The 16,914-nt window shown below is 34.8% G+C and overlaps 1 protein-coding gene across 3 annotated transcripts in view; it reads left to right on the top strand.

The window, feature by feature from the left end:
- LOC136029009 (zinc finger protein interacting with ribonucleoprotein K-like) overlaps positions 1–16,914 on the top strand; it is a 43,426-nt gene that overhangs the window by 14,375 nt on the left and 12,137 nt on the right. For 2 of the 3 annotated variants that reach the window (XM_065707017.1, XM_065707019.1), the window contains exons 3-5: positions 4,257–4,358; positions 13,487–13,550; positions 16,671–16,841. In XM_065707017.1, coding sequence (XP_065563089.1) covers positions 4,257–4,358; positions 13,487–13,550; positions 16,671–16,841 — 337 coding nt within the window. The remainder of the gene's footprint in view (positions 1–4,256; positions 4,359–13,486; positions 13,551–16,670; positions 16,842–16,914) is intronic. The other variant, XM_065707018.1, reaches the window with a different exon arrangement.

Below are 16,914 nucleotides of genomic sequence, written 5' to 3'. Positions count from 1 at the left end.
ATAGATGTAGTCTGGAAATATTCAATGATAACTTGGACAGCAGGGGAAAACGTTGACGTAAAACTATACAACATTCATGTAGGATACGTATTTGAATGCCATCTTGACCAGCAGATTTATTCAGTTTGAGGAATGTAAGTTCCTTTAGAAGTGTTGTACCAGTAATCAGAATTGGTTGTATTATATGATACATCATATAAAGGAAGTGTGGGATAAACAATACTGGGATATGATGAGAAAGCAAATGATAATTGTTGGTTGAAGGTTTCAACTTTCAGCTCAGTATCAGCTACTGATTGGATATTTTGCATGATATCTGAGACTTTGCGTCTGCTGCTACATATTTGAGTGACATAATGTCGGATAATTTAGGGTTATCCTTAACATCCTGAGCCAATTTTTCCTCAAACATTCTCTTCAACTCCTTTATTTGGTTGGTTGTCTGATTATGAAAAGATTTGAATACTTGATAATTTTCCGTGGTCTTAGTTTTTCTATATTGATTCCATGCTTGGTTTTTTCTGTGGATTTTTTTGCTTACTTTGGTAGTTAAAAAAGCTAAATTTTTGCCTGAAAAAATCTGGTGCAAGATTTTCCACATACACAATTTCCATTTTTACGCTGGACCAACTCGCATCAATTTTGTCAGTAATAAGCTATTTCCAGTTGCCAATGGCAAGGCTTTCAGAGACTAGTTTATAGTTGACATATTTTTGTTCCTTAATACATGGTTGTTTACTATGCAGGAATAGTTCCAAAATAATGACAACATGATTACTATTACCAACAGGTTTGGTTATTATATCTATATATATAATCTATATATATAATTCTTAATAAGAAGGTCATGATTACTGAGGATAACCGGATCAAGAGTGTTGGAAACTTGACCTTCCCTGGAACGAGTTGGTTCTGATGTTTTTTGACAAAGGGAATTATTAGAGAGAGCAGACAAATAGGAGAATCTCTAGTGCAATAACCCGATCCATTAATCCATTGGATTCCAGAAACGTTGAAGACCCCAGAAGGACAAGATCATAACTGGCTAAATTTGACATCACATGTGATTACATAACAGCCAAATTAGATTTAGAATCCACAATACTGGTAGCACTGGGGCTTCTATAAGCAACACCCACAACAATTGAAATTGTTCGATTGTTTATTTTTATCCAAACAGATTCAATTCCATCAATAATCAGAGAATTAAAATGGATGAGACTAACCAGTAGTCCATGTCTTATACATAAGCACACTGCTCTGTCAAAGTGGGAATTTCCAATGAGAGAAGAATCGGTAACCGTTGATTTTGACGTCATCAGGTGATAAGATTGACAAAATGTTTTTTTGGCGAAACTGCAGTAATTGCTGCAACACCCACTTCTCCCGTTATCATAAAAAAATAAAGTTCAGAAAGCTTATTAGGGAGGTTATCGACATTTGGAGCTAAGTTACTTCACTCTCTGTGAGGTTGGAATATGAGATTATGCAGGACTAGGGTAAAGCCCTGTCTTCATTATGGCTTTTTCAGACGAAGTTGTCCAAGTCAAAACTGCTTTTTAATTATCAAAAACAGACTTCTGAATAAAGCCACTTCAAATGCCCTAATTTGCCTTTTTAGCCTTAAAAAAGACCGATGGAAACTGGGGCTGCCAGAAAAGTAAAAAACACAGGCGACTTTGCCTGAAAAAACTATAATGAAGACATAGCCTAAGCAGGAATCAAAGGACTGGTAAAAGTTGTTGGATACAGCACTATGAAATGACAAAGAAGAAACTGTAGGTGAGCAAGTTGTTGCAGAAGAAACAAAAGAAATATCAGCATCAGACAGGGAAACATTAATATTATCACTACTGGATAGTTGAGAGACAAAATGTGGTGGTTCAAGTCCATAATGATTTAAACAATTTACTGGGGTAGAAGGAGGCACAGGTATTAGCAGGAAATTAGAGCAGTCAGGGGGATCGCCCCAACCGGCAAGTTGTTTTGAGTGATGGCACCCTTACAAATTATCAAATTCTCCTCTCTATTAGCTTTTCTAAGTTTCAACCCCTCAACTATAGCTCTGTGCTTTCTATGATCTTCCTTTGGACTATTACCATTGAAACCGATTGATCATGTTATTTCAAAGGATTTTTGTATTATTTGTCTTCTAAATTCAGTCGATGACACAGAGAAAGGGAGAGGTGGGGGGCGGCTACTAGAGAGTTGATGGCTATTAGAAAGTCTTTTTGCTTTGACTGGGGGGGGATGCCAATGTCAACTCCACAGTGTGTATCAGATAATTATACAAAACACCGCATCATCAGTCATGGTAAGGATTCCATATGCAACAATATTTAAACATCTTCCAAAATTCTGACGCTCTGAATGTGCTATCTGACAAAGATTAGTTGCAGTTAATTGGGCTGCAGAAAATTGAAACAATTGAGAGGACACTGTAGAAGCCATTAGGTCCTGAATTTTTTATTGTATATATAATTTTATATAGGTCCTGAATTCTAGTGAATTTTCAATGTGTCATACCATATTGGTAATGTCACTAACCTGAGCAGAAACGTCATTTTAAATTTCAGTTATCATTTGGGAAAGTGTTTGGGTCAACTGACTAGTGAGGGCCAATTCTGTCTTGCTATCTTTCCTGAAAAATTTCAAGGAATTATCCATAACAGAAGCTAGCTGTACTATCATAGCCTGATCTCTAAACAGGGGGTGGCAAGGGGAGCGTTGACTTTGCAGGCTGGACAGGACCATGAACAAGCAAGTGATTGTATGATCTTGCTTAATAATTTATATTTGCATGGATACAGGTCTACACAATCATCACAAATCCACTTCTCACAAATCTCACACTCTATTGCTGAGACCCCTCATCCAATTCTGTAGGACAGGCAGAACACCTATCATGGCCTTTGACTGGGCTTATGTGCTTGCGCTTTTCCTTGTTAGACATAATAAATTCAACTAAATTAGGCAAGTGAAACTAAACAAGTCCAGGGTAGGTGCTAGGCAAATCAAAATGTTTTTCACTAAATCTCTGTCACTATTTCAGAAACGTGGACTTAAGGCAAATGCCTCTTAAGAGTTAAGGCATGTGCTTGGCTCACTGCTTATATGCCATGAAACAAAAAAAAAGGTTTACAAATCAGAATATTGAATTGTAAATAGGTCTCAGGATTTGCAAAACAGATTCTATATGGAAAGGAACGTAAACAAACAGCAGAGCCGTCTTATATATTAGCACACTATGTACATCCTCATATTCTTATCCTCCTGTAAATCCTCATATGTACATCCTCATTGTGTATTTATCAGATTCATCAATAGCCAATGAAAGGCTAACAAAAGATAAAAAAAACTACTGGAGTAAACTTGGGAGAGCAAACTCCAATTAGCTAAATAGCTGGAAAAATCTTGTACCTAATGATATAACTTAATATGTATATAAAGTACTTCGTCGCAACACAGAACAGTGATTTTGTATTATTAATTTTCTGTTTGTGAATAATCACTTGTTCAAAATAAATCCAAGGTAACAAACGTTTCCTAACCCCTGGGTTCCAAATTTTTCAGGTTGATGAACTGTGATAAATAATGTTTGAAATATTTTCTTGTTTAGTGATATTTTTAGTTCAGGAACTTCTATGCTGTTGCTCACAGGTGTGGCCTTCGTCCAGTCCTGTTAGAAATCTACTAGACGATCTCTACCATATAGAGACAAATTCCAAGTTTTCAGGTCACTGTTTTCCCCTTTATATACAAAATGGGACAGGTTTTTAATCCATTTTGTTTACAAAGGCTCCTTGTCATGTGTAACTCTTTCTGCCCTGTTTCTCTTTTATTTTTAGAAGTTTTTTTTAGTTTCACACCCTTGAACTTGCATAGATAAGGATTTAGCTAACTTACTTGTTCATTTCTTTGTGGTAGATGTGTACTGGCAAATTCTGTCAGCCATAGACCGTCACTGCCAGTATTTCTCTGGTATAATTAAATTCATCCTCTGTAACTAATTTGAAAAATATATTCATTATATATATTATGCAATAAAAAGTGCTGAGCTATCAAAAATGTGTCTTTATTCTTCTGAAAAGGATCAAATAAGAACTATAGAAAGTAACTTCAATTGTCTAATTGTGTTTGAGAATTTTATAGATCAGTTCATAAAATGTTTAACTTGGATGGAAGATAAAATTTTGTCCTTCTGCTTCTATTGATCCTTTGATGACATTCATTTTAATTCTGATTATTTTTCTTAGCAAGTCAAAGATGAATTTGCTGTAGGTACTCACAAAGGGGGGAACAATAGTTCTAGTCAGTTTGAAGATAATGGAGAACGATTCGATAATGGAAGTGAAAAAGTAAGCATTTGTTTTCCTTTATTACTTTATTATTTTTCAATTCACATGATTGATTATAGCTTTTTGTTTTGAAACAAGTGTTTTCCTTTTTGCTAATTGGTAGTTCTCTTTCTATGTTTAGATATGCTACGGTGTTACGGTGTGTTAAGAATAGTTACGGAATGTTCACGTTTATTAAGAATGTTCACGTTTATGTTCAAATATATATTTATGTTCAATAAAGTAAATATCCTGTTGAAATCACAGAATCCAAAAATAGGTGTTGTTCATCCCATTTACGTGTGGGACTAAAACAAGGTCCAGTTAATCTTTTTTTTAAATAAGCTGTTTTTGTTATCTTCTTTAGAAAAAAAACTATCTCATTCTAGCTACCAAAAAAAAAATGGCGTTTTTTTCCGAAAAAGCTATTTAGTGAATTGTTATTTAGTTCTAGCTGCAAATAATAATGATTATTTAATAAGCGATTTCCAGTTGGCTTTCCCAGTTGTTAAAGACCATAAAGTATGAACAATACCAGTCGCCCTAATTGTTTTTGACTCAGCCGCTTCTAATCGCTTTTGACCTGGAAAAGCATTAAAACTTGCAATTTCCAATCGAATGAGTCCTTCCAAAGATTTCTACGGCTTATCACAAATAAAGTGGACTGGAAAAAACTACATATGGCCACTTTTCTCTTTATTTAGGCAACACTGTTATGATAACTAAGACGACAGTAGTGTAGGGGGTCCAGCTACGGGGTTTACACACTTATTTTGCCACTAAAGGTTGCCTATACTACAGACTCTAAACCTGAGGCTTGTCCTACTTAAATGTCAGGTGAAACTACAGAGTGTACATCTATTTTGCACACTTCCATGAGAACTTCATTTCCATATAGCCATGAGCCCTAGCAACCAGACCTAGCAACTAGATCCAATATAAGGTTAGATTTTCAACGTAATTCATATTAGTAAGAAAGTAGACATCAGAGAGAATAGTTTGAATATACTCTTTCTAGTCAAGTTTTTATTTCACGATACATATTAGTGAAAAAATGGATGGTTTGTTTGTACTCTTAGAATTTGATAGTGGAGCTGGTAACAGGAGCAGTGATACAAAGACAAGAGTACCAAACATAGCACTAGAAATTACATGAGGATCTCGGCTAAGCCTTGAATGGGATGATATGTATGCAAGATATTTGATATCATTTAGCAAATTAAAATTGGAGGAGCAGTTATGTTTTGCAGCAAAACTTGATATAATGAATGTACAGAGACTTCAAGCTGCTTTAAATGCAATAGTGAAATATATTGAGGAAAACAAGTTGAATCAGTAAGTGAAAATGAGTGATATATTGTTGCAATTATTTAATAAAAATGTTTCCAAATCGAAAATGTTTTTCTTGTTGGATCTTTTTAGTAGTTTACCTTTCCTGTCTCTCTAGAAATATTCTCGAAATAGAAAAATCTTTGTTAGTATGCAGGCAGCTGTGAGTGTTAGGATCTAAAAAATGGATGGATTTGAGAAACAAAAGTCATGCAGAATCTTTTGATGTTCGAAAAATGTTTGATCCTAGATGATGATTTTCTAGAGTTATTTCCTCAAAGGAAAATATTTTCTAAAAAAATGCGTAACGATATAATGAGAAATAATTCTCCGTCTTTGCACTATTGTATGAAACTTTTACGTCGTGGCCCAAACACATTTCTCAATTTATTGACATATTCATTGAAATTAAATAAAATGTTATTTGGATTGGCTTTTGAACACTACCTTAAAAATTAAATGAGGATTTAAGACTCTACCCAAATGATTTTCATTAGAACAATAATTTAGAAGATCCTGTTCAAAAAGATTCAATTGAATTGTGATGTCACTCGATTGCTCCTCTCTCTCTCTCTGTAGCACTAAAAAAGAAACAACACTCTTTGTCGATACTAAGTCAGTTTCATTTTGGCGGTGTGAGAGTCAACGCTGGAAAAATGTTATATACATTTCCACTATGCATGCATACCCTGGGTAGCTGGTCATCATGTGAGAATTGTACAATTGCTGACGAGTATGATGAAAAGTTTTAAAGATGAAGTGATTGATGGATCGGAATCCTTGTGTGGTAAATATGCCATTTCTGTCGAGGGAAAGAAAACTTCGTTTTGATCTAACAATTTTCTTCCTTGTTTTTTTTCTTTGAAGAAGAGTGATGTCTTCTATTTCTGACCCGAATAGAGACTGCTGGGTGATGCAGTGTTTCTCGACCTTTTAAACCTTTTCTATTTTGTCGAGATTTCTTTTGCTCGCCAAGGAATCGCGCACTGGTACTGATATTTTCCGAAACACTTTTTTAAACTCCTTGACAGAGCCACAATCGTGTAGTTTAGAGGATGCAAAATTCATGGCAGCCAGTACAGTATTTTTTTATTTAAGGGTAGTGTATAGCGAAACAGCTTAGCAAACCAACTACCAAGACCAGACTCCAACATTGATGAAATGACCTTTGTAATAGTCCATTCCATGACCCATTTGTCTTGGATCAAGAGTAGCAACATGGCAATCAATATCACGAAAAACGAATGCAATTTTCTATTATACATCTTGCTATTGAGCGGGTCGAGAACGACATATAATCACGGCCAAACATTTTGTTTTTGCTAAAGGATCACCTAATTCAGTTTTTAATGTTAACGGACAGAATTCCAAATAGGAAGTGTTTACAGGGATATAATGAAGCTGCTTTATATTGCAATGATGAGTGTGATCTTGACTTGTTTTTGGTTCAAGAACATGTTAGAGGAGAATGTTGCAATTGCCAACTCTCGGTGTTTCAAAGAATGAGGCGTAAAGAAATATACAACTGTCCGAGGATATGCCAGCTAGATAGTCAGCGAAAATGACACGATCCATGCCACTAGTGGTTCTAGCACTTCTATCATTGGTTATATTCAGTTTTAAACAAAGAACATCTCTCAGATTACCATCGAGAATAACTTTCTCATTGTCAATGGATAAACTAGTGAAGATCTTGCCCTATCCCATTGAATAGTTGAATTGAAAGCGGAGATTCTTTTACTGATAACAAGACGCAAATAAAGACATGCTATCAAATTCCTTGTATGGTAATGTGACGAAGGGATATTCACCAAAGTTCATTGATTTTATCCAATGCTCGCAAACGAGTGACCAATCATGTGGTCTAACTTTTATTTCATGTGCCGATCTTTCCTCGGGGTTTCGTATGTATTTCTGAGAATACAATCGACAAGAGCAACTTCATACTCGCCATTAAATTTGATGTTGGGGGAGAGTTTTGTCCAATGTCACTTATGTAGAGTGAATCAGAGACAGAGAACATGAATGTCGCACTAGAAATCATTGGACATTGTTTTTGTCTTTAACTCCTACCCAGGACTCCCAATAGAGTTATATCATAGCCAAGGAACAAGCGACTGTCTCTTGCCCTTGTGTGTACGACTCATTAATATCTTTTCAGTTTGATAGATTTCACTATAATTTTTAACTTTTTGAAGTTGATAGTCATAAAAACAAACGAGAATCTCTTAAGCTTTTATATCACGTAGACGAGAGGCTATGGGTTTAGTGGCTAGGATTTTGAATCTTTAAAAAGTTCTGTGGACCATAAGTAATTCCCCTTCTCAAAAATATTAGTGATTCTATTAATTCGAACAGTATCACCATTATCGAATTTTTTCTTCACAACCTTTTCATTGGAAAATTGTTTAAGAAAAGTTTCAGGTGTATCATCGTCTCCTTGATGAACTTCCTGAGGGCTAACGTTGGACAGCGAGCAGCAGTATTTTTCAATGTGTAATATCTTGAAATTAAAAGTCGAATAGTTCTCAATAATCGTTCAGCCAATGCAGCCTTTAATGGACTATGACTGTGATAGAGCATTGCATTATATTTCAACGCTACATTCTCTACATTTGGATTAACAAACTCACTACGTCGATCCGTTTGAATTTTTCTAAAACAATCTTTATCAAGAATACTTTTGTTAGCTTTTGCAACTTCAACACCTCTCTTTGCCTGCACTGGAATAGCATGCGCATATCGAGTAAAGACACTGATTGCAAGTAGAATATATTTGTAGGGTGTATTGTGACGCATTTGAATCTCGTAGAGAGTTTAAAGATCTGCTTGGATTAAATGCAGTAGGAAAAGGCCTTTGTTTTTTTGATAATGGTTACCACGAACTCTTTGATTTCGATGTTGAGTCTAACTTTTTTCATTTTGTAGATACTCTCTCGCTTATGCTATTTTAATCCAGTGACTTTAGAAAGTGTGGTGGGGAACTTAGACTTCCCACTTCACCAATATTTGCATAAACGCGTTTAAAAACTTCAACCATTTTGAACCCGCTCCCCTTTTTGTAATGTCCGCTATCCTTTTGCATACTAGCGGGAGGTGGTGATGAGTTGATATCAATACGTCTTCACTTTTGTCTCGCCGCCACCACTGGTGTTTTCAAATCATTTTTTCTACTACTACTTCTACTAGCATTAACGTTAGGTGTGCTAGTATTTTTCAAGATTGACCTAAGATCTTGTTCTTTTAATGTTAGACTGCTATGTTCCATTCATTTTTCTAGAATTTACTTATTGGTAGTAAGACTTTTCGGGAAGTTTAATGTATTTAAAAATTTATATAGATGATTGTCAAATGATAAAAGTCCTTCACGATTTGTAATCATATCATATATTAAACCAAGTAGATTATAACTTTCCCCCTGAATTATAATTCGTTTCCTTTTACTATCAACTTGAATGTGTTCACTTTCTACAACATATGTTAAGACTCTTTTACTTTGTTCGTCATCTGAGTGTGGCAGTATGTCTCCAACACTTGACAATTTGAATTTTCCCCCTTTGATTGTGTTGTTCTTCCAGAATCTTGAAAAGGTGCATTCGTTTTATCAACAACACTTACATTGACTGGTCTCAGGTAATAGGGTATATGTTTGTCCACTCGCCGAAGTGCATCTTGAAGCAAAAGTAGTTTTTATCATCGGGAATATTCTTATTATTCTTATTATATTCTTATAATATTCTTATTATAATATTATCCTCGAAGTGTTCCATCGGTGAAAGGGCGAGTCATATTGTCGTCCATTTGCAGGGTTTAGCCTTTTTTCTATAGAAAACTGTTTACAAGTCGTGCATTCATTGGCAGTAGAAGTGGAAAAAACCTATCACCCGCTATGAAGGGACGTTATCTTTTGAAAACTTTTCTTTCTTTTTAGAAACAAGGGAACAGAAAATAGAACAATGTTACTTTGTCTGTGGCTTAACTATTTCTGGCAGTTGAACATTGCCCTTGGTTAGATTTATACAAAGTTCAGATATGAGATTAGTGAATTCTTTGTCAATGCCATGTTTGAGTATGGCTCACCAATGTGCCAGTTTTGAACTGCTTAAAACGGAAAATGAATGTCTATTTTCATGTAGTTTCTTCAGGGTCAGGGTGGCAACTAATGACCTTTTTACTGTTCACTGGAAGATATATGGTAATTTAAGTGTCAAAAATATCTGTTACTACACGAAAATTTTCGGGTGTATTCTTATTGAGATCCAATTTGGTTTATTTTTTGTCTGACTGCATGCTGAAAGTAGAAGTTTTGGAGCAGCGGAATATATTTGTTTATTGAGAGTTATTAGAGAATTTGAATCAAGAACAACCGTGTAAATGATGTAGCATGTTCAACTCAAAGCAAGTGTTCTCATAAATTAGCTCTGATGAAAGAGATTGTGTAGAACTAGGAGTATAGAAATCTGTTCATGATGCGTGTGCAGTAAACAATTGTAGCACTTCCTGAGACCTTTATTCGACGAATTCAACTAAATCATCAATAATCAATCAAGAGTTTGGTTGAATAATGTTGAATACGTCAAGTTCCAGTATGAATTTTGTGCCTGCTACAATAGCCTTTATTTTATTATATACTCTTGCCAAACACTGTAGCGATAGTAGATTTTTATTGGGTTTTGCAAAAACATTTTATTACGGTTTTTAATTATTTTTGTTAAAAGTGTTGTTTTGCCCGACATTTATGGACCACACAGAACGATCTGAACGGTGTTTTAAATTGATACATATTTTCAATAGCTGGACGACAACTAACTGTAAACTGTGGTTGTCCAAAGAACAAATAATTTTCCTACGAGTCTTATTACGATGTTCAAGAACAACAACAACAACAAATTTAGAATAAAATTTATTCTCTTTTATATTTTACAATAATTACACAATATTTTTTTTAATCAACACAATAATATCACAGTTTAAAAGAACACTTTTTTTTATTAACAACATTTTTAATAAATACAGAAATATTACAAATACACTTAGAAAAGACCCCCCCCCCCACTGGAAGGTCACGGTGGTCGCTTTCGGCAGTCAAATAGTTCGTGCTAAGGAACAATAAGTAAGGTGAAATCCAGTTTTTTTTATGACGTCATGTTCATGAAGCTGTTCCTTTCGTACAAATCTATTTTGTTTATTAAAATAAATTGTTATGGCTCTTTGTATTATTATTATGTATTTCTTATCTTTAAAGCTAACAGGTATTTGCTAACCTTTGTGGAAGTGTGTTGGGCTCTTCAGTTTATTTAAACTTTGCAGTTCGTTATATTTTCTTTTAGTGACCTTAATGTTTTAGAATTTCGCGTATGCTGGATATCTTAGTTTTTTTTTTCACCGAAGGAAAGGAGATAAAAAGCTGCAAAAGTTTGCACATTTGGGTATTGCATGGTATTATGAGGAGATTTGCCCTATCCAATGTCTGTGTATAAATGAATAAGTGCATCTAATGTAATTTAAATATCATGTTTGATAAAGCCGCTTCTGGGGTGGAAGGAAAACATACTTTTGTTCTGTTATGGGTGTATTTGTCCCTTATTTCTCTACGTTATAATATGGTATTGGTGGGGACGTGATTTTTTTTTAATTTTTATGGCACTTGGTTTTAACCAAGTGACATATAGCAATCGCAAATTCTGTCGGTCTGTCTGTCGGTCCCGGTTTTGCTACTTAAGGCTTTTCCAGGTAAGCTAGGACGATGAAATTTGGTAGGCGTATTAGGGACTGGACCAGATTAATTTAGAAATAGTCTTTTTCCCGATTTGACCATCTGGGGGGATTGGGGGGCCGTTAATCCGGAAAAAATAGAAAAAATGAAGTATTTTTAACTTACGAACGGTTGATCAGATCTAATGAAATTTGATGTTTGGAAGGATATCATGTCTCAGAGCTGTTATTTTAAATTCCGACCGGATCTGGTGGCATTGGGGGGGGGGGAGTTGGCAGGGGAAACCTAAAATCTTAGAAAACGCTTAGAGTGGAGGGATCGGGATGAAACTTGGTGGGAAAAATAAGCACAAGTCCTAGATACATGATTGACATAACCGGAATGGATCCGCTCTCTTTGGGGTAGCTTTTTTTTGGGGGGGGGGGTTAATTCTGAAAAATTAGAAAAAATGAGGTATTTTTAACTTACGAACGGGTGATTGGATCTCAATGAAATTTGATATTTAGAAGGATATCGTGTCTCAAAGCTCTTATTTTAAATCCCGACCGTATCTGGTGACATTGGGGGGAGTTTGGGGTGGGAACCTAAAATCATTGAAAACGCTTAGATTGGAGGGATCGGGATGAAACTTGGTGGGAAAATAAGCAGAAGTCTTAGATACGTGATTTACATAATTGGAACGGATCCCCTCTATTGGGGGGGGGGGGTTAATTCTGAAAAATTAGAAAAAAGATGTATTTTTTAACTTACGAAGGAGTGATTGGATCTTCATGAAACTTCATATTTAGAAGGACCTCGTAACTCAGATCTCTTATTTTAAATCTCAACCGGATCTAGCGCCATTGGGGGGGGGCAGTTGGGGGGGGGACGAAATCTTAGAACATACTTAAAGCAGAGAGATCAGGATGAAACTGGATGGGAAGAATAAAAACCTGTTTAAGATATGTTACTGACATGACCGGACCGGATCTGCTCTCTTTGGTGGAGTTGGGGGGGGGGGTAATTTGGAAAAATGGGGTATTTGTAACTTACGAAAGGGTGGCCAGATCTTAATGAAGTTTGATATTTAGAAGGATCTTGTGCTTTAAAGCTCTAATTTTAACTTCCGACCAGATCCTGTGGCATTGGGGGGAGTTGGAGGGGAAACCGGAATTCTTGGAAAACGTGAAAATTGAAGTATTTTTATCTTACGAATAGGTGATCGGATCTTAATGAAATTTGATATTTAGAAGGAATTCATGTCTCAGAGCTCTTACTTCAAATCCCGACCAGATCTTTTGCGATTGGGAGGAGTTGGAAGGGGAAGTCTTGGAAAACACTTGGAGTGGAGGAATCGGGATGAAGCTTGGTGGGTAGAATAAGCAAATGTCCTTGATACGTGATTGAGGTACCGTACCGGATTCGCTCTCTTTGGGGGAGTTGGGGGAGGGGTTCATTGATTTGGCGAGTTTGGTGCTTCTAGACGTGCTAGGACGATGGAAATTGGTAGGCGTTTTAGGGAGCTGCACAAATTGACTTGATAAAGTCGTTTTCCCAGATTCGACCATCTGGGGGGCTAAAGGAAGAGGAAAAATTAGAAAAAAATAGGTATTTATAACGTACGAGTGGGTGATCGGATCTTAATGACTTTTGATATTAAGAAGGACATCGTGACTCAGAGCTCTTATTTTAAATCCTGGCCGGCATTAAGCCTCTGATTTTTCTTTTAAATCAATCTATTGATTCTTAGAATTTCGTTAGAGCTCATACCATATGAGCTCTTGGCTTTCAGCTCTTCTTGCCTCGTCACAGGTGCCATATGAGCTCTTAGCTCTTGTTCTTTAATAAAAGCAATTAAGTTTACATTAATAGTAAAAGGATTGATATGGTTAAAATATGTGTGGCTACATCTTTGTCCTTTATGTCTATCCCAGCCTTAGAGATTTTTCCATATATCCGTGTGTAATTTATCTTTTTTTTAAGCTCATTGGGAGTTGGATTTCTGAAAGGAAAGATTTTTCCATATATCCTTGGGTAATTTACCTTTTTTTAAGCTCATTGGGGGTCGGATTTCCGAAAGGACAGATTTTTCTATATATCAGTGTGTAATTTATCTTTTTTTAAGCTCATTGGGAGTCGGATTTCTGAAAGGACAGAGAGAATGCCAAACGCAAGCTTAAAATTTTCAGGTTAGTCTTCTATTGTTTAATTAAAGAATGCAGGAAAGCAATATGCCTTTGTTTTTCTTCCTTTTTGTTTCTTTATTTCTTCCTTTTTGTTTCTTTATTTTTTTTATAATATAAGGAATATGAGTAACGACTTGCTTAAATCCAATGAATTCTTTTATTTATTAAATAAAAAAAAAAGTTTATTTAACTGCAAGTAAGGAGCGACATTAAAACTTAAGACGAACAGAAATTATTCCGTATATGAAAGGGGGTTGTCCCCTCCTCAACGCCTCGCTCTTTACGCTAAAGTTTGACTCTTTGTCACAGCTCTACTTTTTAAAACAATTAAAAAACTTTAGCGTAAAGAGCGAGGCGTTGAGGAGGGGAAAGTCATTCAGAAAGTCATGCGATGACATTTAGGGGATGTTTCCCCCTATTTTCTTAAATAAGGCAAATTTTTTCAAGCTAGTAACTTTTGATGGGTAAGACTAAACTTGATGAAACTTATATATTTAAAATTAGCATTAAAGTGCGGTTCTTTTGATGTAACTATTTGTATCAAAATTCCGGTTTTTAGAGTTTTGGTTACTATTGAGCCGGGTCTCTCCCTACTGCAGTTCGTTACCACGAACTGTTTGACCCCGGTCTTTTAATTAAACATATTTGCTTAAAATAATCTTTTGCTTAAATCGTTTCTCATTCGTTATCCGAAGGATTACTCAAGGGTGTCAAAGAAATCAATGTAGCAAATAAAAATGTTGCACATTTTCGTTTTTAATATTATTCACTATGTGGCCTAAGAGTCTTAAGTTAAGCGTTAGGATTTATAATTCATGTTAGTTAATAACCACAATAGTATTATGCATTATGCCGCCTAACAGGGATATTTTCATTTTTATTGAAAAAATATGATAATTTAATGTCGCTTTTATCAAATATCGACACGTCTAATGCAAAATTCTGCTTTTAATTTAGCTGTGAAAATCCACACCGGCTTCCAGTATTTTGGTTATTTCTTATTTTATCTAGATATTTATCAAGATATAGCTCTAGTTAGAGGCTATCAATATATAGCTATAAATATCCTCCAATTAAGAGTTAGGGCCAGTCCTTCCTGTTCTTTGAGATGGCGTGAGCACAGACCAATGCATAATTTTTAAATCAATCATTATCAAGATGAATACCCTTAGACGGGAATTCTTTGGAATATTTACTTTATTATATATTTTTTTTAATTTGATTTCTCCATCACTGAGGAGAGCAATTTGTCCGACAGTTTGTCATAAACAGATCTATTATAATGCAAACCATTATACTACAATAGCAAAAGTGTAAATACCTCGATGGTAAATCATATTTTTTTTATGTGTCTTTTCAGGTTAATAAGGCTCTGCCATTTTGCCAAATATAGGTCTAAAGTAATATTTTTTTGTAAATTAAACCGTGGACTCTTTCACAAATTTCGTCTCTACTGTGCTGCGATATCGTTAGATGAGAAGAATGTTTGGAATAATGGTTCTGAATTTTTAGATTAGTCCAAAAGATAGTCTAAAAAAAAACTTACCAAAGAAAAATTAAGAGCCATATGAGATTTATGACGGGTGGAAATGATGTCTGATAATAAAAAAACTTGAAACGAACATAAATTATTATTAATTAATAAATGGAGCCCGGAATGACCAAAGATAAGTAAACATTTCCACAAAACCCGAAGATAACAGATGTTGCTATGATGGAAATACAAATCCTATAACGAACAAGAATTATGTGGAATAACCAGGAAAGCTGATGTACTAACAGACAAGAACCAATCTGAGAATGATCTGCCATAATTACGTCACAATCAAGTGCTTTCCTCTCTTTCTTTTTCGTAGTAGATGAAACTTAAGCCACATTGTTCTCCTCTTAAAGCTTTACCTGTAGCAGCTCTAGTCAGAAAAGTACTATGAAATTTTCTTCTTCAAAAACCAAGCTAATGCCTCTATAATTACAACACTCACTCTGATCGCCCACCTTATAGACGGGTTTAAGTAGTGTTTTCCTAAAATCGCTAGGTACTATCTCTTTTTCAAAAAATCCTTGACATTCAGATTTCAAGCCATCCTGGGCAACTGACAGTGAGTAAAGGACCGCCACAAACGTCAAAGTACAAACCAAAATTCGAAAAATCTTTAAGCGCCATTACAAATCAAACTTTTGAAATTGAAATTTATTTATTATATGGTTCAAAAGGTCAAAGAGTTTTTTTCCAATTATCAGAACATTTTTAGTTTTAATTAAAACAATCAGGAGTTATTACACTAAACATATTTGTGAAGGCCGAGAGATCTGAAGGTAATAATTTCGGCAAAAATATGCCGTCAACTTTTGCTCGCATTGCAAGATTACCCATGAACTGATATATGAAGCCATTATTATCATAAATGTTTCCCCTGAACGGAATGCTGGGAATTTTTGTATTTTCCCCTTGAACGGATACATTTTTTGGATTCTATTGTCTTTTTTTCAGGAGTGATTGTATGCATCTACTTATCACTTTGAAAAATATTTTATTTTTTACAGTTATGAAGCATAAAGGTGTCAAACATATTGGCTTTTGGTATTCGAAATTAAGTTAAAAATATTGAATGAAAATTTGTATTTAATTTTCTTATCTTAGTTTTAATATTTTATTTTGAACAAATTACTTTGATATTGCGTTACTTTTTATAAACACTGAAAGGCCGAGAAATTAGAGATAACCTCTAATTTTAGCAGTCTTGAGAATCAAGAAAGTGTTTTTGGGTCTTAAACTGAAAATTATATTGGGCTCTACTGAAAAATTAGAATGGTTGGTAAATAAACCTAACTTATTTTATTTCTTCCATTATAGAAGGCTGTTGACGTGCCTCTCTCATATAGGATTATTTCTTTTTTATCAAGTTGAAACAAATCAACTGAATTTTAATGTAGTCATACTGAAGGTAACACGACTGTAACATTTTTAAATGTCTGAATATCTTTTTGATTTTTTTTTTATTATTAAGCTTTCTTTTTTCATTTTTGAAGCTCCAGGAACTAATATTTGTGTTCTTTATAATTTGTATGAATTGAGGTTTTTTCTTGAACGTTTTAGTGTTAATTTTTTTTTATTTTATTTAGAAGCTGAAGAAACAACCCCAAGTTTTATTGAAGATATTTTTGGAAGGAAATATCCCATTTTATCCCCCAAACATGAAGATATTCCTTTGTTGGTTTCTCCTGGCGTTTCTGGACAGTTAAATGGCAATGTCAAGCGTTTTGAACTTGAATCAAATATTAGCGAGAATGGAAGTGAGTTCCGTAACATTTACTATCTTTTTTCTTATTATTCAAAACAGAACCCATCTGACTTCCCTCAAAAACA

Source organism: Artemia franciscana, chromosome 7 (genome assembly GCF_032884065.1).
Source record: "Artemia franciscana chromosome 7, ASM3288406v1, whole genome shotgun sequence".
Taxonomy (NCBI): Eukaryota; Metazoa; Arthropoda; class Branchiopoda; order Anostraca; family Artemiidae; genus Artemia; species Artemia franciscana.
This window is presented reverse-complemented; position numbering and strand designations above follow the sequence as displayed.